The 17794-nt window shown below is 38.1% G+C and overlaps 1 protein-coding gene across 1 annotated transcript in view; it reads right to left on the reverse strand.

Annotated features, from left to right (window-relative positions):
* The window catches only part of ANKRD55 (ankyrin repeat domain 55), a 92298-nt gene that overhangs the window by 57320 nt on the left and 17184 nt on the right, over positions 1–17794 (reverse strand). Inside the window, exon 2 of the mRNA XM_059919308.1 lies at positions 5179–5301. Coding sequence (XP_059775291.1) covers positions 5179–5301 — 123 coding nt within the window. The remainder of the gene's footprint in view (positions 1–5178; positions 5302–17794) is intronic.

Raw genomic sequence — 17794 nt, forward strand, 5'->3', positions numbered from 1 at the left:
GCACAGGGAGATCAGCTCGGTGCTTTGTGTCCACCTAGAGGGGTGGGATAGGGAGGGTGGGAGGGAGACACAAGAGGGAGGAGATATGGGGATATATGTATATGTATACGTATAGCTGATTCACTTTGTTATACTGCAGAAACTAACACACCATTGTAAAGCAATTATACTCCAATAAAGATGTTAAAAAAATAAAATAAACATAACATGTTATGAAAAAAAAATGTTTGACTTGTGAAATTTATGAGTAGACTTTATTTGCCTGTTCATTTATTATGCTCTTTGCAGATGAACTACCCTCAACACAAACTCAGCTGTTGAGCTGAAGAGAGATGACGATTGTTGCTACATTTATATAAACTATGTATTTTTCACACCCTATTAAATCTATTGTAATTTTGCTGTAATTGGTGGATTAAAACATTTTGTGCAGATGATAAAATTTGCTTATTACTACCTTGGGAATCAGCATAATTTGGGACATAACAGGCAGGTTTATCCCGACTTGGTTTGAACAATGCGGAATCTGGAAGTATCTTTGGAAAGCAATGCCAGCCAGGCAGACAGGTGCAGCACACATTTATTGGAGGTGGTAAGTGATATAGGGCAGTGATGGTAGCCTAGCCTTGGGTTGTACAAATTCTTGCTAAAAGGGGCCACTTTCACTGAAATACTTTTCTGTTTTTGGAATCAATATAGGCCACATTTGGTTTTTCATGTGTTTTCTTCCTGAATAAAAACAGAGATGAAATTACACATTCTGATTAACTTCGCAGGGCTGTTGGAACAAGCCATACTGGTGAGGCAGAATCCAGGTAGGTGCTTCACACTCCTTCAGGTGAAGAAACCTACCTCAGACATATCCCTTTCCCAGCTGAGACTTGTTTAGATGTCTTTTGATTGGAGATTCATGTAGAGGTTATAATTCTTCTCCAGGTGAACTGCAAACTATGACCTCAGTGATCCCTGAGAATGGATAAATTCCAGGACTACTGTTCTTATTGAAAGATTGCAGCCAGCAACCCAGTTTCTCTCCAAATTTCTCCCTTCTAATATTCTTCCAGGCATCTGTACTGGGTAAAAGCAGCAATGAAGTGCTCTGTCTTCAATAGTGGCAAAATTTTTCTCTCTCTCCCTCCTCTTTCTTCTCTTCTCTCTTTCCCTCTCCCTCTTTTCCCTTATTTCCCTCCCTCCCTCCCCCCTTCCTTCTTCCCTCCCTCTCCCTCCCTCCCTCCCTTCCTTCCTTCCTTCCTTCCTTTCCTTCCTTCTTCCCTCCCTCCCTCCTTCCCTCCCTTCCTCTTTATTTATTTATTTTTTTGCTTATGGGTGTTGAATTGCTCCAGCACCATTTGCTGAAGAGGCTTTCTTCCACTAAATTACATTTGCATCTTTGTCAAATATCAGTTGAGCATATTTGTGTGAGTCTGAGCTCTCTGTTCTTTCCCATTGATCTATGTGTCTATCCGTCAGCCCATACTACATAGTCTTGATTTCTGTAGCTATACAGTAAGTCTTGAAATTGGGTAGACTGATTCTCTCCCACTTTATTCTTCTTTTTCAAAATTGTTTTAACTATCTTAGTTTCTTTGCTTTCTATATAAATTTTAGATAATCTTGTCTATATCCACAAAAAAAAATCGTGCTGCAGTCTGACAGAAATTGCATTAAACCTGTATAAGAATTTGGGGAGCATTGCATGTTTACTATATTGAATCTTCTAATCCGTGAACATGTATGTCTCTCCATTTATTTAGATCTTTGATTTCTTTCATCAGCATTTTGTAGTTTACAGTATACAAGTCTTGTATGTATTTTGTTTTATTGACACCTAAATATTCTTTATTGAGTGATTTTACTTGGTATTGTGGTTTTAATTTTGGTGTCCATGTGTCCATTTCTAATATATAGAAATTAATTTGTTTTTGTATATTGATCTTGTGTCCTGTGACCTTGCTCAACTAACTAGTTGCAGGAGTTTTTGGTAGGTTCCTTAGGATATTCTATATAGACAATCAAGCTGTGCAAAAAAGGAACAGTTTTATTTTTCTTTTTCAATATGTATGCTTTTTATTTTTTATTTCCTTTTCTTGCCTTTTTGCACTGGCTAAGTACTATGCTGAATATGAGAGAGAGAGGGCATTTTTGCTTTGTTGCCCATCTTAGGGGCAAAGCATTCAGTCTTTCACCAGTAAGTAAAATGTTAGCTCTAGAGTTTTTTTGTAGATACGCTTTATCAAATTGAGGAAGTTCCCCTCTATTCCTATTTTCTGAGAGTTTTTAATCATGAATGTGTGCTAAGTTTTGTCAAATGCTTTTTCTGCATCCATTGATATGATCATGTGATTTTTCTTCTGTAGCTGGTTAATATGATGTATTACACAGATTGAGTTTCAAGTACTGAAACAGACTTACATTCCTAGAACAAACCACACTTGGTCATGGTGTATAATTCTTTTTATATATTACTGAGTTCTATTTGCTGATTTTTGCTAAGGATGTCTGTCTGTATCCGTATTCATGTGGAGTATTGGTCTGTAGGTTTATTTTTTGTATCATCTTTGTCACATTTTGATATCAGAGTAATACTAGCTTCATAATCATAACCAGGAAAAGTTTCCTCCTCTTATCTTTTCTGGAAGAGATTCTGCAGAGTTGATATGAATTTTATTTAAAAGTTTGTAGAAGTTTCCAGTGGAATCATCTAGGCCTGATGATGCCTTTTTCTGGGAATTTTAAAATTATGACTTTAAGTTCCTTAATAGTTATAGGACTATTCAAATAATGTTTCTTATTGGATGAACTGTGGTAGTTTATCTTTTTTTGAGGAATTGATCCATTTCATCTAAATACTCAAATTATGTGTGCAGAGTTGCTTGTTGTATTTTCTTATTATCTGCAGGGTCATTCCTGACAGTGATAATTTGTGTCTTCTTACATTTTCTTTTTGTCATTATTGCTAGAGGTTTGCCAATTTTATTGATCTTTTCAAAGAATTAGTTCCTTGTTTCATTGATTTTCTCTATTTTATGTTTTCAATTTCATTGATTTCTATTCTTCTCTTTATTACTTCTTTCCTTCTGTTTGCTTTGGGTTTATTTTACACTATTTTTTCTAGGTTCTTGAGGTGAGAACTTAGAGTATTGACCAATACGTTTCCTCTTTTCTAATGAATGTATTTAGTGCCATAAATTTCCCTCTTAGCATTGCTTTAGATATGTGCCACAAATTTTTATATGTTGTATCTTTGTTTCCGTTCATAATCAGTTAGTACAAGCCAGGATTGAAAGCAATCAGTCTGACTCTTGTATTTATCACACAAGTGGTGTTTAACCTTTGACTCTTCTCATTCCCAACTTCTAACCCCAAGGCAGATGTACAAGTAATTCTGCTTTAAAAAACGAATGAACAAAAAACTACCATGGATAAATTAGGGAGCACCCACACACTTTACAAAACATCTTATTGTCATGATAAGGGAATCCCAAGCTCCTCTTGGGACAGGTCAACTGGTTAAAAGTCATTAATGACTTCCTAGAAATACTAGGATAGAGAAACCAATGCTAAATCCTTTGTTATAGTTCCATAGGTCCTTGAGGCTGTCACTTCTTCCTCTTCTCCTCCTCCCTCTTTTTCTTCTCCTCCTTCTTCTTCTTTGTCTTCATCTTCATTTTCTAACCCTGTTTTCTTTCAGTGGTTCAGATTTGTTTCATTTCTATTGTTCTGTTTTCAAGTTCATTGATCCTTTCCTCTGCTTCCTCACTCTACTGCTGAGCTTAGCCATTGAGTTTTTAATTGTAATTATTGTATTTTTCAGTTTTAAAATTTTCCATTTGGTTCTTCTTTATATCTGTATTTCTTTGCTGAGCCTTTCTATTTTTTCATTTGTTTTGAGCATATTTGTAATTGCTCATTGAAGCATTTTTTTCATGGCTACTTGAAGATCTTTGCCAGATAATTCTAACATCTGTCATCTCAGTGTTGGCATCTACTGATGGTCTTTTTCCATTCAGTTTGAGGTCTTACTGATACTTGGAATGTCAAGTGATTTTCTACCGAAACTTGGACATTTGGGGTATTGCATTATGAGTTGCCTAAATCTTACTTAAATCCTCTATTTTAGCTGGTTTTCTCTGATACTGCTCCAAAGGGTAAGTGAAGGGGGGGGTGCCACTTCATTATTGCCAGGTGGGATTAGAAGTCTAAGTCCCCTACTTAGCCTTCATTGACATCTAAGGGAGAAGACTTTTCATTACTGCGTGGTGGTGAGAGTCCTAATTCTCAAGAAGGATTCCTCTGACACTGCCTCAGCAGTGGGGATATGGAGACTTCATTACCATGTGAAGGTGGAGGCCCAGGCTCCACGTTTGGTCTTTGCTGGAATGAGTGGGGTTGGGGGTCATAGTTTTTTGGGTTTTTTGGTGGTAGTATTTGATGGAGTAGACTCATTATTGTCTAAAAGTTTTCTGTCTTGCTATGCAGTCCCTTTCTTTGTTCTTTGGCTAGAGAGCAGGCTTTTGTTGGGGGCTTTTTTGACCTCTGTCCACTGGCATTCCTATGTTGTCAGCTTCTTCAGCTCCAAGTCTGGGAAGTATGAGGCAAAAAGGAAGCCCAGGAAACTCACCACTATGTCATTCCTTGGGTCCCATGGTCCTAGCTAGTCTGTCATTTTCTCTCCACCTTCCAGAGTGTTCTTATGTTTATGCTATATACAATGTTCAGGATTTTTAGTTGTATTTAGCAGAAGGAATAAAGAAAAAAGTACTACTTCTACTCCATCTTCCCAGAAGCAGAAATCCTTGCTCTCTGGCTTTAATAGCCGCACTTTCCCAACATCCACTGCTACCAAAAATAGCCTCCTCTTTTCATACCCATTTTCTAACTTCAACTAATTGGCCTATCTACTTTAGTCACTCATACAAAGAAGTTGAAGACAAACTCAAACCAAACAACTTCATGAGAAGAGGTGATGTAAAAGAATTTGAAGATTTGTGTCCATGACTCTCATTAAATAAAATGCTGAGGAACCTGCACACGGCTACAAGCAGGATATTCCTTGACCCTCCAGTAACAAAGTAGCTTGTCAAATATAATTTTATTAACATTGTTCACCTCTGGAGGCCATCTCTAAAAGGATAGATCAGAACATTCTGCAGGATTCAAAATACATAAATAGCTCACCTTCACTGTCACAGCATTCTAGGATGGAAGGGTCTTCCCGAATCACGGCAGTCAAAGCATTGACATCTCCGTTAGATGCTGCCTGATAAACCATGGTCAGGTCAACTTCTTCAGATGAATCACCTTCATGAATCAAACAGAGACAAACTTACTGTGTGGAGAGAATTCACTGAAAGAATAACAACACCCAAAGCGTCACCCACACAAGTGATTCATGAAAATCTCTCTGGTGAATCCAGGCAGAAGCCTGAGTCATCCTGATCACAGGCACCTTACCACTTCTGAAGAAAGGTGGGCCACTGTGGGCTGTGTTGTAACATCACCATATATTGGGAAGGAGCCTGAGGGATTAGGTGTCCTCTGAGATTTAATGATTCTCTCCAAGTATTTGGACTATACTTGAAATCAGTGAGACCAGATTGGGAAGTGGAGCCCTTATCTTGGTTCCGGGTTTCCTTTTTGATCTGAAATATGTTACTTTCCCTTTCAATGACTCAGTTTACCCACCTTTGAGGGAGATATTGTGCTCCTTATTCTCTGTTCTCTAGTTGGACTCTCTACCCTTTTCCTCTTGCTCTGAACCCTGAAGGCTAACCTTGCTGACCACATCACCCAGGCCCCCTGGCCCTCAGTGTCCATGGGAGGCACTGGTAGGAGAGTGGTGAGGAGAAGAGAGATGGGGCATTTCCTCCTGCTTTCCCCTAGTTCAGGGTCTAGCAGTAGCTGCTTCTCGCCCACCAGGAGGGTCCTCCTCCCCAGAGCCAGTCCTCACTGGGCTCCCTGTGGTAACAAACATTGTCCTTTCAACCCTGCCTCATCTCTGTATGTAGTCCTTTCACAGAAGCCCTTCATTTGAACCATCTGAGGTTTCATGACATGGTGTTCCCAGAAGAAGCAGCTGTATGCAAGTCCTTTGAATTTGGTAGCCACCTGTATCATACCTTTGTGCATGATTGAACCAACTAATAGTATTACCAAAGGTGACAAGAGAACTGTGGGTCAAGTGACCCCAGGGGAGCAATGGAAGGGCTGGGAGACAAGCTTTGTTTACAGGAACACCCCTTGTGAGGTGCTGGGCCGAGCCCCTCTACTTAATTTCTCCCACACATGGCCATGGTTCAGGGAAAATATATGTGTACAAGAAAAGTTTTTAAAACTGTGTTTTTCTACTCGTGGAGGCATTATGCTAGAGATACTTTACAGTTCTAATTGATCTTTAGTTGGCAGTGGTCCTAACCATTGGTTGGGAAGGGTTGGGCTTTGTTTCTCAGTCCCAGTATTTCTGGGAAGTCACCAATGACTTTTTAACCAGTTGACCTGTCCCAGGAGAAGCTTGTCATTAAAAATGATTCACTTACAACAACAAATTCCGTTGTTAAGTGAGTAGTTGCTCGCTAATTTATCCATGATAGGTTTGTTACTGTAGGTGTAGCTTTTAAAGCCTTCTCACCTTTACATTTGTCTGAGGGCTGGAAGTGAGCAGTGAAGGATGTGAAAGGCAAATGCCACTTCTGTGTGAGTGTAAGGACCCTGGAGCCACACCACTGGGGTTCAATTCCTAGTTTGTACTAACTAGCTGTGTAAATTTGGGCCAGTTACCCTCTCTGGGCCTTAGTTTCCTTGTCTTTAAAATGTAGATGATGATGATGGCAACCATGCATCTCGTAAGGCTGCTGTGAGGAGTAAATGAGTTAATATTTAATCCTATGTGCTTTTAGGACAGGGCATAGTGTGTAGTAAATGCTGTATATACTTTGGTACTACTACTGTTACCATTTTTTTTTTTTCTGATAGTGTGCAAATTTAGAGAGCATTTGAAATCTGGGGCATGTAGAGAAAAAGGTCTCTCTGATGATGGCTAGCTAAAAGATCCATAGATTGTACAGAACATTCACTCTCTATTAGAAACTCCCCCAGGAGTCTAGACATTTTGTGAATATTGCTCACAATATCTCTGGACACAAGAAATAGGGCCCAGACCCAAGCACAAAGATGGGCCTGGTATCTGGTTGTATGACCACATCCATAGATGCTGATGATGTCACTTCAGAAGGAAGGTCCTGGTGGTGGGCTGAGGTACAAGGTATGCTGTGTTTATAGCCTGTTTATATCTTATACAATGTGTTTACATAACATATATAAACGTGTTTATAACCTGTTCATCACTGAGTGCAATAAAATCTGTAAGGCACATTCATCAGACTGTTGAGTACATACAGCTGAGAGAAACAAGGAATGCATTGCCTGATAGAATTAGAATTCCAAACAACTTGCCAGAAGGATTCTAATAACATTGTATTTAATAGGGATAAACATTTAGTCTGTGAAATATCCAGTTGAACTAAGTGAAGGGTGGTTGAACCTGTAGTTTTTGTTCCTCAATATCCCCTCACCCTGCTGGTGACCTTAACCTGATTATTCTCTAGGGACCACTTCCTCTCCACTTTCAGCACAGGGGGTTGACTACATTCCTGCTCAGGGCCAGAACATGTGACCTATAACTAGCCATTCAGCACCAGCATTATCCTGGCCACAGATATTGGTTCAGGGATGTGCCTCAATCAGAGTCCATAAAAGGCAATGATATTTTGGATATTTGGGGATTGCTGGGAACAAGTTTTGTTCTACCACCCATGAAACTGGGAGTTATGGGGGGTACATCTTATGGGTGGAGAGCTTATGAATGAAGACAACACAAGAAGAGCAGAGCTGGGCTAAGAGAAAGAAATAATTGAGACCTGATGACATCATTTGAATTCCTGAATCAAGCCATACCTTAAGCCAGCACCATTTCTGGAACATTTACATGTCCCAATAAATTTCTTTTTTTGCTTAAGTCAGTTTGCATAGATTTTATGTGTTTGTTTTTCTTTTTAATCACTGCAAGAGTTCTAACTAACAGAAGATTTTAGTGGTGGCACATTAAAAAAGCATTTAGGGATTTAGTTGGGCAATTAACACTATAGGAATTAACAGTGTGACAGTAAACTAGTAGGATCTCTGGCTGCAGTAATAATAGTCTAGTAATGAGACTGAGGGAGATAATAGGCTTTTTCCATTCTTAACTGGTCAGTGTCATGTTGAGGTCTATGGCCCATGGATTAAATGGGCTATAGGTAGCTGGAGAACATTCCGAGGAGAGTGACCAGAGTATGACTGGACTTCATGTCACCTGATAAACAGTGAAAGGAAACAGATCTGTTTACTCTGAAGATTACTCTGTGTGGTCACCATGGTTGCCTTCAGATATTTGAAGAGGTTTTTTTTGTTTTTTTAATTAAAAAAACTGTGGTAAATATACATAACATATGCCATTTTAATCATTTTTAAGTGTAGAGTTCAGTGGCTTGATGTACATTCACATTGTTGTGCAACCATCACCACTATTCAGCTTCAGAACTCTTTTCAGCTTCCAAAACTCAGACTCTGTATCCATTAGACAAAAAACTCCCCATTCCTCCCTCCCCTCCGTCTCCTGGAAACCACCATTCCATTTTCTGTCTCTATGAATTTGACCACTCTAGATATCTCATTTAAGTGGCATCAATAGTATTTGTCCTTTTGTTACTGGCTTATTTCACTTAGCATAATGTCCTCGAGATTCATCCACATTGTAGCATGTGTCAGAATTTCCTTCTTTTTAAAGGTTGAATGATAATCTGTTGTATGTATGCACCACATTTTGTTTATTCATTCATCTACTGGTGGACACTTGGGTTGTTTCCACCTTTTGGCTATTGTGAATAATGCTGCTGCAAACATCGGTATACAAATAACTCTTTCAGACTCTTTCGAGTATATACTTAGAAGTGAAATTGCTGGATCACATGATAATTCTATTTTTAATTTTTTAAGGAACCACTGTACTGTTTTCCAATGTGGCTGCAACATTTTATATTCTCACCAACAATGCACAAGGGTTCCAATTTCCGCATGTCCTTACCAACACTTGTTATTTCCTGTTTTTGCTTCTTGTGTTTGTTTTTTGTAATAATAGCTAGCTTAATGGGTGTGAAGTGATATCTTGTGGTTTTGATTTGCATTTCCCTATGATTAGTAATGCTGAGCATCTTTTCATGTGCTTTTTGGCCATTTGTATACCTTCTTTGGAGAAATGTCTAAGTCCTTTGCCCATTTTTAACTGGGGTTGTTTGTTTTTCTGTTAAGTTGTAGAAATTCTTTATATATTCTGGATATTAACTCTATATTAGATATATAATTTGTATACTTTTTCTCCCATTCTGTGGGTTGCCTTATCGCTCTGTTGATAGTATCGATGTATAAAAGCATTTAACTTTGATGTAGTTCAATTTGTCTATCTTTTGTTGTCTCTGCTTTTGACATCACATCTAAGAAATTACAGTAAGCCCCCTACATATGAACAAGTTCTGTTCTGAGAGTGTGTTTGTAAGTCCAATTTGTTTTTAAGTCCAACAAAATTAGCCTAGGTATCCAACAAACACAATTGGCTATATGGTACTATACTGTAATAGGTTTACAGTACTTTTCACACAAATAATACATAAAAAACAAACAAAAAATAATGAAAACATTTTTAATCTTATAGTACAGTACCTTGAAAAGTACAGTAGTACCAGCTACATCACCACTGCTTTTACGCTTGCTTCCAGACATCCTGGGCTTGCAGTAAGGATGCTGTACTACTAAACTTTATACAGTACTGTATGGTACACAAAAGCACAACCACTTGTAGAGGATGCACACACGTGACAATGTGAGCCAGACACATGAACTAACTTACGTGATTGGACATGCAAACTCACATTTGCATTTTTGAAAGTTTGCAACTTGAAGGTTCGTATGTAGGGGACTTACTCTATTGCCAAATTCAATGTCATGAAGCTTTCCCCCTATGTTTTCTTCTAAGAGTTTTATAGTTTTAGGTCTTATGATTAGATCGTTGATCCATTTTGAGTTATTTTTTGTAGATGGTGTTAAGGTAAGGGTCTGACTTCATCATTTTGCATGTGGCTGTCCAGTTGTTTCCGCACTGTTGCTGAAAAGACAATTCTTCCCCCATTGAATGGTCTTGGCACCTTTGTTGACTCCTCAGTTGCCCCCTAAGTTGACCATAGATATATGAGATTATTTCTAGACTCCCAGTTCTATTCCATGGATCTATATGTTTGTCTTTATGCCAGTACTACACTGTTTTGATTGCTGTAGCTTTGTAGTATGGTTTGAAATCAGGAAGTGTGAGACCTCCAACTTTGTTCTTCTTTTGTAAGATTTTTTTTGGCTATCTGGGTCCCTTGAAATTCCATATGAATTTTAGGATGGATTTTTATATTTCTGCAAAAACATCATTGGGATTTTGTTAGGGATTGCATCAAATCTGTAAATCTCTTTGGGTAGTATTGACGTCTTAACAATATTGTCTTTCAATCCATGAAACACAAGACATCTTTCCATTTATTGGTATCTTCTTTAATTTCTTTCAACAATGTTTTGTAGTTTTCAGTGTATAAGTCTTTTGCCTTCTTGGTTAATTTTATTCCTAAGTATTTTATTCTCTTTGATGCTACTGTAAACAGGATTATTTTTCAAAGAGCTTTTAGCCAAGTTTATGGTTAAACTTTTTATGTGAAATTCCAGCAGTTAGAAATAGCAGTGGGTGAGAATGACAGAAGAGTATTTTAATGGTCAGAGAACTGTAAAAATGTCCTAGGTCTCCTCAAGAGGTAGTGAACTTCCTGTAATTAAAGATGTCAATCTTGGGACTTCCCTGGTGGTCCAGTGGTTAAGACTTCGCCTTCCAATTCAGGGGTTGTGGGTTCGATCCCTGGTCAGGGAGCTAAGATCCCACATGCCTCGCGGCCAAAAAAACAAAACATAAAACAGAAGCACTATTGTAACAAATTCAATAAAGACTTTAAAAATAGCCCACATCAAAAAAAAAAGAAAAATCTTAAAAAAAAAAAAGATGCCAGTCTTGGCTAGGTGGTCACCAAGGGAGTGTGTTGCAGAAGGAATTCAGACACAGAGTGAAGCACAAGGTATGGGGAAGGGAAGATGTGTGAGGCAAAACAGAATGTATTTCAGGGTTTCTTCTAACCCTAAGATACCATACTAAACTACAGAGTGATTAGGAAATAGGAAATGAAGGCGCTTCCATAGAAGTTGTATAGAAACAGTCAATTTAAATTGTAATCAATGCAAATAATTAGGCCTAAACTTAAGATAGTGCAAAGAATTTCTGTAGAAATGATGAAGGGCGAAGAAGAAGTAACAAGAATGAGGAGAAGGATAATTGATGGTCCTGGTGGAATCTAAAATAGAGGCAAGAAAAATTTTTTTCTATCAAAGGTCACAAAACCATTTAAGATATGCAGAAGATCTACATAAACAAACAATACATAAATTCTTCCTTCTCTCCTTCCTTCTTTCCTTATCCATCTCGATATCTATTATCTATCTACTATTTTTGTCTATCTACCTATCTATCTATCTGGTATCATCTATCTATCTACCATCTATTTATCATCTATTTATCTTTCTTTCTATTCATCTTTAGAGGAGGAGCATGGTTTGAATGGCTTTTGCCTCTCTAACTGTGTGAAAGTTAAACAGATAGACTTATATATGGATGCATAAAGAAAAATTCTAAAATTCACCAAGGGAGAGAGACTGAAAGTAGAGAGAATGGAAAACAGACATAAAGGAAATAGGAAGAAAGAAGAATGTGAACAGATGCAGATTATATTTTATAAAAAGTTATCTATGTATATGTATACATGAAAAATATAAAAGACAAGAAGACGATGCATCAAACATCAATAGAGATAATTTTTTAGATATTATTCAGTACTTTCTATATTTTCCCAATTCTCTACAAAGAATTTATATACTTTTTATAATCATCAAAATAAATCAAGTTTTAAGTGGTGAGAGAGGAGGGTGCCTTACTAGCTTTACATTAATGTGTTACTACTAGAAGGGTAGACAGAGCCTAATGTGTGTCTGTAATAGAGAAAACAAGTCCTTGATACTTGACAAAGTGCTGAAAAAGGAAAAACATACATGTATGTTAAAAATTCTGACCTTTATAAATACCCTAGTAGATTTTTTTTTTAAAACAGGTACATGTTTTAAATTTTTATTAATTTTTACCTAAAAATTGGAAGGATAGACTTTTTGGAAATCATCTATTTCCCTCATTTTTCATGGTTAAAAACCTTGTAAACGGTTTTCTGGATGTGTCATAAATTATCAACTTAATTCCAAGGGCCCAACTTTTTAATAGTAGGATTGCAGAAATATGGCAGGCTGCTAGACATGTTTTAGATTAGAGGACCTTCTTCAAAGCTTCTCACATTTTACACAAATATGGGTTCCTTCACATAGTGGTTCTGTCTCTGGGTTATTGCAGAGTTCCTTGGGAAAGCCCTTGACTGCATCAATTACTGGGCCTACTTTGTTGAAATTACCCAGCGGTCAGCTTGGCATTTGTTCTGCTTAAGTTGAGACCGTGTTGTGGAACAGCCAGGTCAATGTAAGCATAGATTGGGTACTGCAGTTTCAAGAGTCCAGACCAGAGGGTCTTGGGAGAATTTCTTTGGTTCATTCTATTCTGAGAATTCTTGGGTGGCTGAATGCAGCCTAGAGTCACTAGTGAAGTCTGGGTTCATTTTGGGCAACTACAGAAGATTCCACAGATATTTCTCACATTGTTTTTTGGAGTGGAATTGATTGCATCTGAAGAACTGAAATTTATTCATTTATCCATTTACTTAACAAACATCTACCATGGGCTAGTGAAATTGCAGGTACAAACGTTGTAGAGTCTCTCTGTTCCTAAGAAAAACATGCCCTAATGGGAAAAGAAGTATGTAATTTATGATTGAGATATACCAGGGATATTATGGCAGGACAAGAGGAAGAATGATTTAAACGAATAGGTTCCTGGGCATTCTCCTAATCCAGATCACTCTATCCTCCCTCAGGATTATCTTGGGTGCTTTGGGGACAGTAGAGAAATCGTGTTTTGGGAGCTGCCTGGAATGATCTATCCATAAGGTGGTGAGGTCTTTTCACTTTTAGGGAAGATGCCAGGCCTTCACTGCACCCTGATGGCTCCATGTAACAATATTGCCACCCACTGGTGATAAAGAGTCTCTCTGGGCCTTGACCTTGGCCCTGAGCCAGGATGGTGCCAGTTCTGCTGGACAGAATTAAAAGCCAGTTTGGAACACTCTGGTCATGTAGGAACAAGTTTAAGGTCATTGATACAGTTGGCTGGCATTGAAAGCAAATTAGTTTCATGTGACTCATCATATACATCATATGATACAAAGCATGCATACATGCAAGCAATATAGAAAAATAGTAAGAGCCCAGCCTCCAGAGTTTGAATCCTAGCACTGCCAATTTCCTGATAGCTGTGTGATCTTGGGCAAGTTACTTAACCTCTCTATTCTCATTCTTCTCTTGTCAAATGGGTAAGAAGAGTATTTACCTCACAGGGTTGTTCTGAGAGCTAAATGAGTTCATCCACATAAAGTGCAATGCCTGGCACAAAGTATTCAAAGTATGTCAACAATAATACATTATCACCATTACTACTTTGACATAGATAGGAACCTCTGTCTTCTTTCCCCTTAAAGAGACCCTTTGCCTTGCTCAGCAGGCTGTAGAGATTTTGTGAGCTGAAACATTTTGCTATTTCTCGCGTTTTCTCCTACAGTCCCTCAGGGTGTACTGGCTGAGGCTTTAAGAGTGTTTTATAAAGTGCCAGTCATATGGGAGGAGGAAAAAGAGTTTCTTTTTAACATTTTAAAGAGAAAAATAGCTCCAAGCTTTCTGCATGTGCCAGCTGAGAACAAATACTCAAAGCAACCTTCATGCCGTGGGAGTGGAAAAGAAGGGATTTCATTCTGTGGGGAGGAAGTCTTGCAACAGTATTATCTCAAGGGTAAGTATCTGGCCACAATGAGACCTTTCTTCATAACCAAACTTGTGATGCAACATAAACACATGCTGTATTTCTTTGAATCTCAGCATCACTGTGTTCCTCGGGGTGACTCTTCTGACCTGTGAATGACATTCCATGGCTCGCATCTCTACTGGACACAGGGTAGGGGATAGTGCTGGGAAACGGAATCTGCTATTCTAAGAAACATGTCTGTGTTAAACTTCAGTGACGATGCCTCCCTAGAGTGCATTTTCATAAAATGAACTTTCATTTTAATAACACTAATTCTTAAAAAGAACTCAATCTTCAATGCATAGGACCTTTAGTATGTGTGCAATAAATGGACTGACTGATGTAGTATTCATGTTCAATAGCTTTCTCACCCATTGGAGTCTTGTGGAAATCTCCTTGATGTTAAAAATATTGTGTCAAGAAGTTCTTTGGTAAGTAGGCAAGTATAAATCTTAAATGATTTTATGAAGGACTATGCTAGCCTAGCCAGTCTTTGGAAATTAAAAAGTAAGCCAAGCCTTACTTTGAACACTGTTCCTTTGATCTTCCTTACTTTCTTCTTGATCAAATGTATGACACCACCCACCTCTTTCACTTTTAAGAAATGGGAAGTGTTCATGTCAGGAATTTGCCATTTTAACTGGGGACGCTGGAAGGAGAGGAATAGGTGAAGAAGCAGGGTTTGCTTAGTTTGCAGAAGAGTAGACTTAGTTGGACATGACTGCTGTTGGAAAAGATGGAAGAGAGTTTAGGATTGTTTTCTGTAGATCCAGAGGGAAGAACTAGTATTGGTGGGTAGAAATTGGAATAATTAAGATTTTTAATAACTAGAGCTGTTCAGAACTAGAAGGGATTATATTGTGAGCTGTGTGCTCCTCATCACTACCCATGTCTAAGCAGGTTCTGATCAAGCATATCTCGGGATGCTCTCGAGGAGATGTCTGTATTGAGTAGAAGGTTGACCTCTAAGGTTCCTTCTGTGATTAATATTCTATGTGTCTTTCTCCTATCTGTGTAGAACCAAATAATGAATCACCTATTGTTGATGAACAATGACTGTTGTGCTGAAAAGGATTTGGAGAAGTGGGTTTTCCTCGAGTCCTTTAAAAGGTATCCTTCCTAGTGGCCCTCCACTGTGGCCACTTGTAAAACTGCCCCAAGTGCCTTGATCACCTGAAAATAGTTTAAGAAAACAAATACAATTTGGGTGGCTTGTCCAAGTGTCAGAGATTGAACCAATCTATCTCTCTGTAGTCCTTTAGATTTGCATCTCTCCTTTTGTAGTCATCCTGTCAGCTGGGCTTCCATGGCTGTCTTCATTGTCTTGACTCTGTTTTCTCCCTCTTCATGACTGTCTCATGGGTTCCTCAAGGTAATTGAAATGGAATCCCTTCTTACTATACTGGAGTTGTTGCTTTATAAAAGGTACAGAATAAAACCCAGCCTGGTGAATAATCACCCTTCACATGACCCCACTAGAATTCTGGCAGTATGGCTTTGCTTTCTTTGCAGAAAAAAAATCTCGAACATTAGATAGTAGAAGTTAGAGTAGTGTTGGATACATTGTAGATACTTGATAAATATGTTTATTGATTTAATTAGCATATTCTTTTCCAACTGGCAAATTGAAGAATACATATACGAAATGAAGTCTCATTCTTTTCAATCCTTGGGAATAGAATTAGGAAAAGTGATAGAAGAAGGAGTCTTCTGTTCCTTTAAATAATTTCATAAGGCATATCACTAGCATTTCAAGTAGAGTTGAAGTAAATGAATAGCTTCCCTCAACTCTCATAGATTATGGATATATGGTTAAGTAAGGCTGATTTAAACTGTATCATCAGAGCTGTGAGTATGTAATATTGTGAGGTCTAAAACAGTGACAACACAGCAAAGGAAACCATAAACAAAATGAGAAGACAACCTATGGAATAGGAGAACATATTTGCGAACAGTGCAACCAACAAGGGCTTAATTTCCAAAATATACAAACAGCTCATACAACTCAACAACAAAAAACCAAACAACCCAACCAAAAAATGGGTTGAAGACTTAAATAGACATTTCTCTGAAGAAGACATACAGATGGCCAATAGGCACATGAAAAGATGCTCAACATCGCTAATTATTAGAGAAATGCAAATCAAAACTATGAGGTATCACCTCACACTGATCAGAATGGCCATCACTAAAAAGTCTACAAATAACAATTGCTGGAGAGGGTGTGGAGAAAAGGAAAACCTCCTACACTGTTGGTGGGAATGTAAATTGGTGGAGCCACTATGGAAAACAGTATGGAGGTTCTTCAGAAAACTAAACATAGAATTACCATAGGATCCAATAATCCCACTCCTGAGCATATATCTGGACAAAACTATAATTCAAAAAGATATATTCACCACTATGTTCATAGCAGCACTTTTCACAATAGCCAAGACATGGAAACAACCTAAATGTCCATGGACAGATGAATGGATAAAGATGCCATTTGTAGCAACACAGATGCAACTAGAGATTATCATACTAAGTGAAGTAAGTCAGAAAGAGAAAGACAAATACCATATGATATTACTTACATGTGGAATCTAAAATATGACACAAATGAACTTACCTACAAAACAGAAACGGACTCACAGACATAGAGAACACACTTGTGGTTGCCAAGGTGGGTGGGGGAGAGGGGCAGGGATGGACTGGGAGTTTGGGGTTAGTGGATGCAACCTATTACATATAGAATGGATAACAACAAGGTCCTACTGTATAGCACAGGGAACTATATTCAATATCCTGAGATAAACCATAATGGAAAAGGATATAAAAAAGAATGTATATGTACATATAACTGAGTCTCTGCTGTACAGCAGAAATGAACACAACATTGTAAATCAACTATACTTCAATTTAAAAAATGCAAAAAAAAAAAGGTGACAACAGAAATGACTTCTCAATTAAATCTGAATCTCATAAAGAACTTTCTTTTTGAACAACAGAAATATTAGCCAAGTGTATTACTATGAACCACTCTGGGTTCAGTTCTCTATTTTGTAAAATAAGGTTGACTACATCCCTGGGTCTCAATACTGGCTGAACATTAGAACCATCTCGGGAGATAAAAAACAAAACCCCCCCCCAAAAAAAACCCCTGATACCTAAGTGCTAACCCCAGATATTTTGATTTAATTGATCCGTCATTTCATGTTATTTCATTTTGGATTACAAAAATTATGAAGATACAGATAAGAAGAAAATATATACTCAAAGATAATCACTATTAAGATGTTGGTATGTTGTATATACTTGATTTATAGGCTTGCTTCCCACCCATCCTGGAGCGCTCATTCCTCCACCAGCCTGTGTAATGTAAATATGGGAGTGGGGAGAAGTGCTAGCAGGAGGGGAAGCTTGGACACCTGAAAGATCTAGTTGCTTCAGAATGTGCAGTTGTGAGCCTCTGCCCTTTCCATCTTCCCCCTCTAAAATCTAAACTGTCTCCTGCCCCCTATCCTGCACTCAAAATGGACATGGCTGAAAATAAGTGGTAACCCAACCCAAAGGCTGTATAAAAGAGAAGGCAAGTTCCTAAGGAGCAAGCATAATGGTTAAAAGGTGCAAAAAGCTGTGAGGTCAGGAGGCATAGAACAGGAGGGAGGGAGTTCTGGAAGGTGCTGTAGC

Source organism: Balaenoptera ricei, chromosome 3 (genome assembly GCF_028023285.1).
Source record: "Balaenoptera ricei isolate mBalRic1 chromosome 3, mBalRic1.hap2, whole genome shotgun sequence".
Classification (NCBI taxonomy): domain Eukaryota; kingdom Metazoa; phylum Chordata; class Mammalia; order Artiodactyla; family Balaenopteridae; genus Balaenoptera; species Balaenoptera ricei.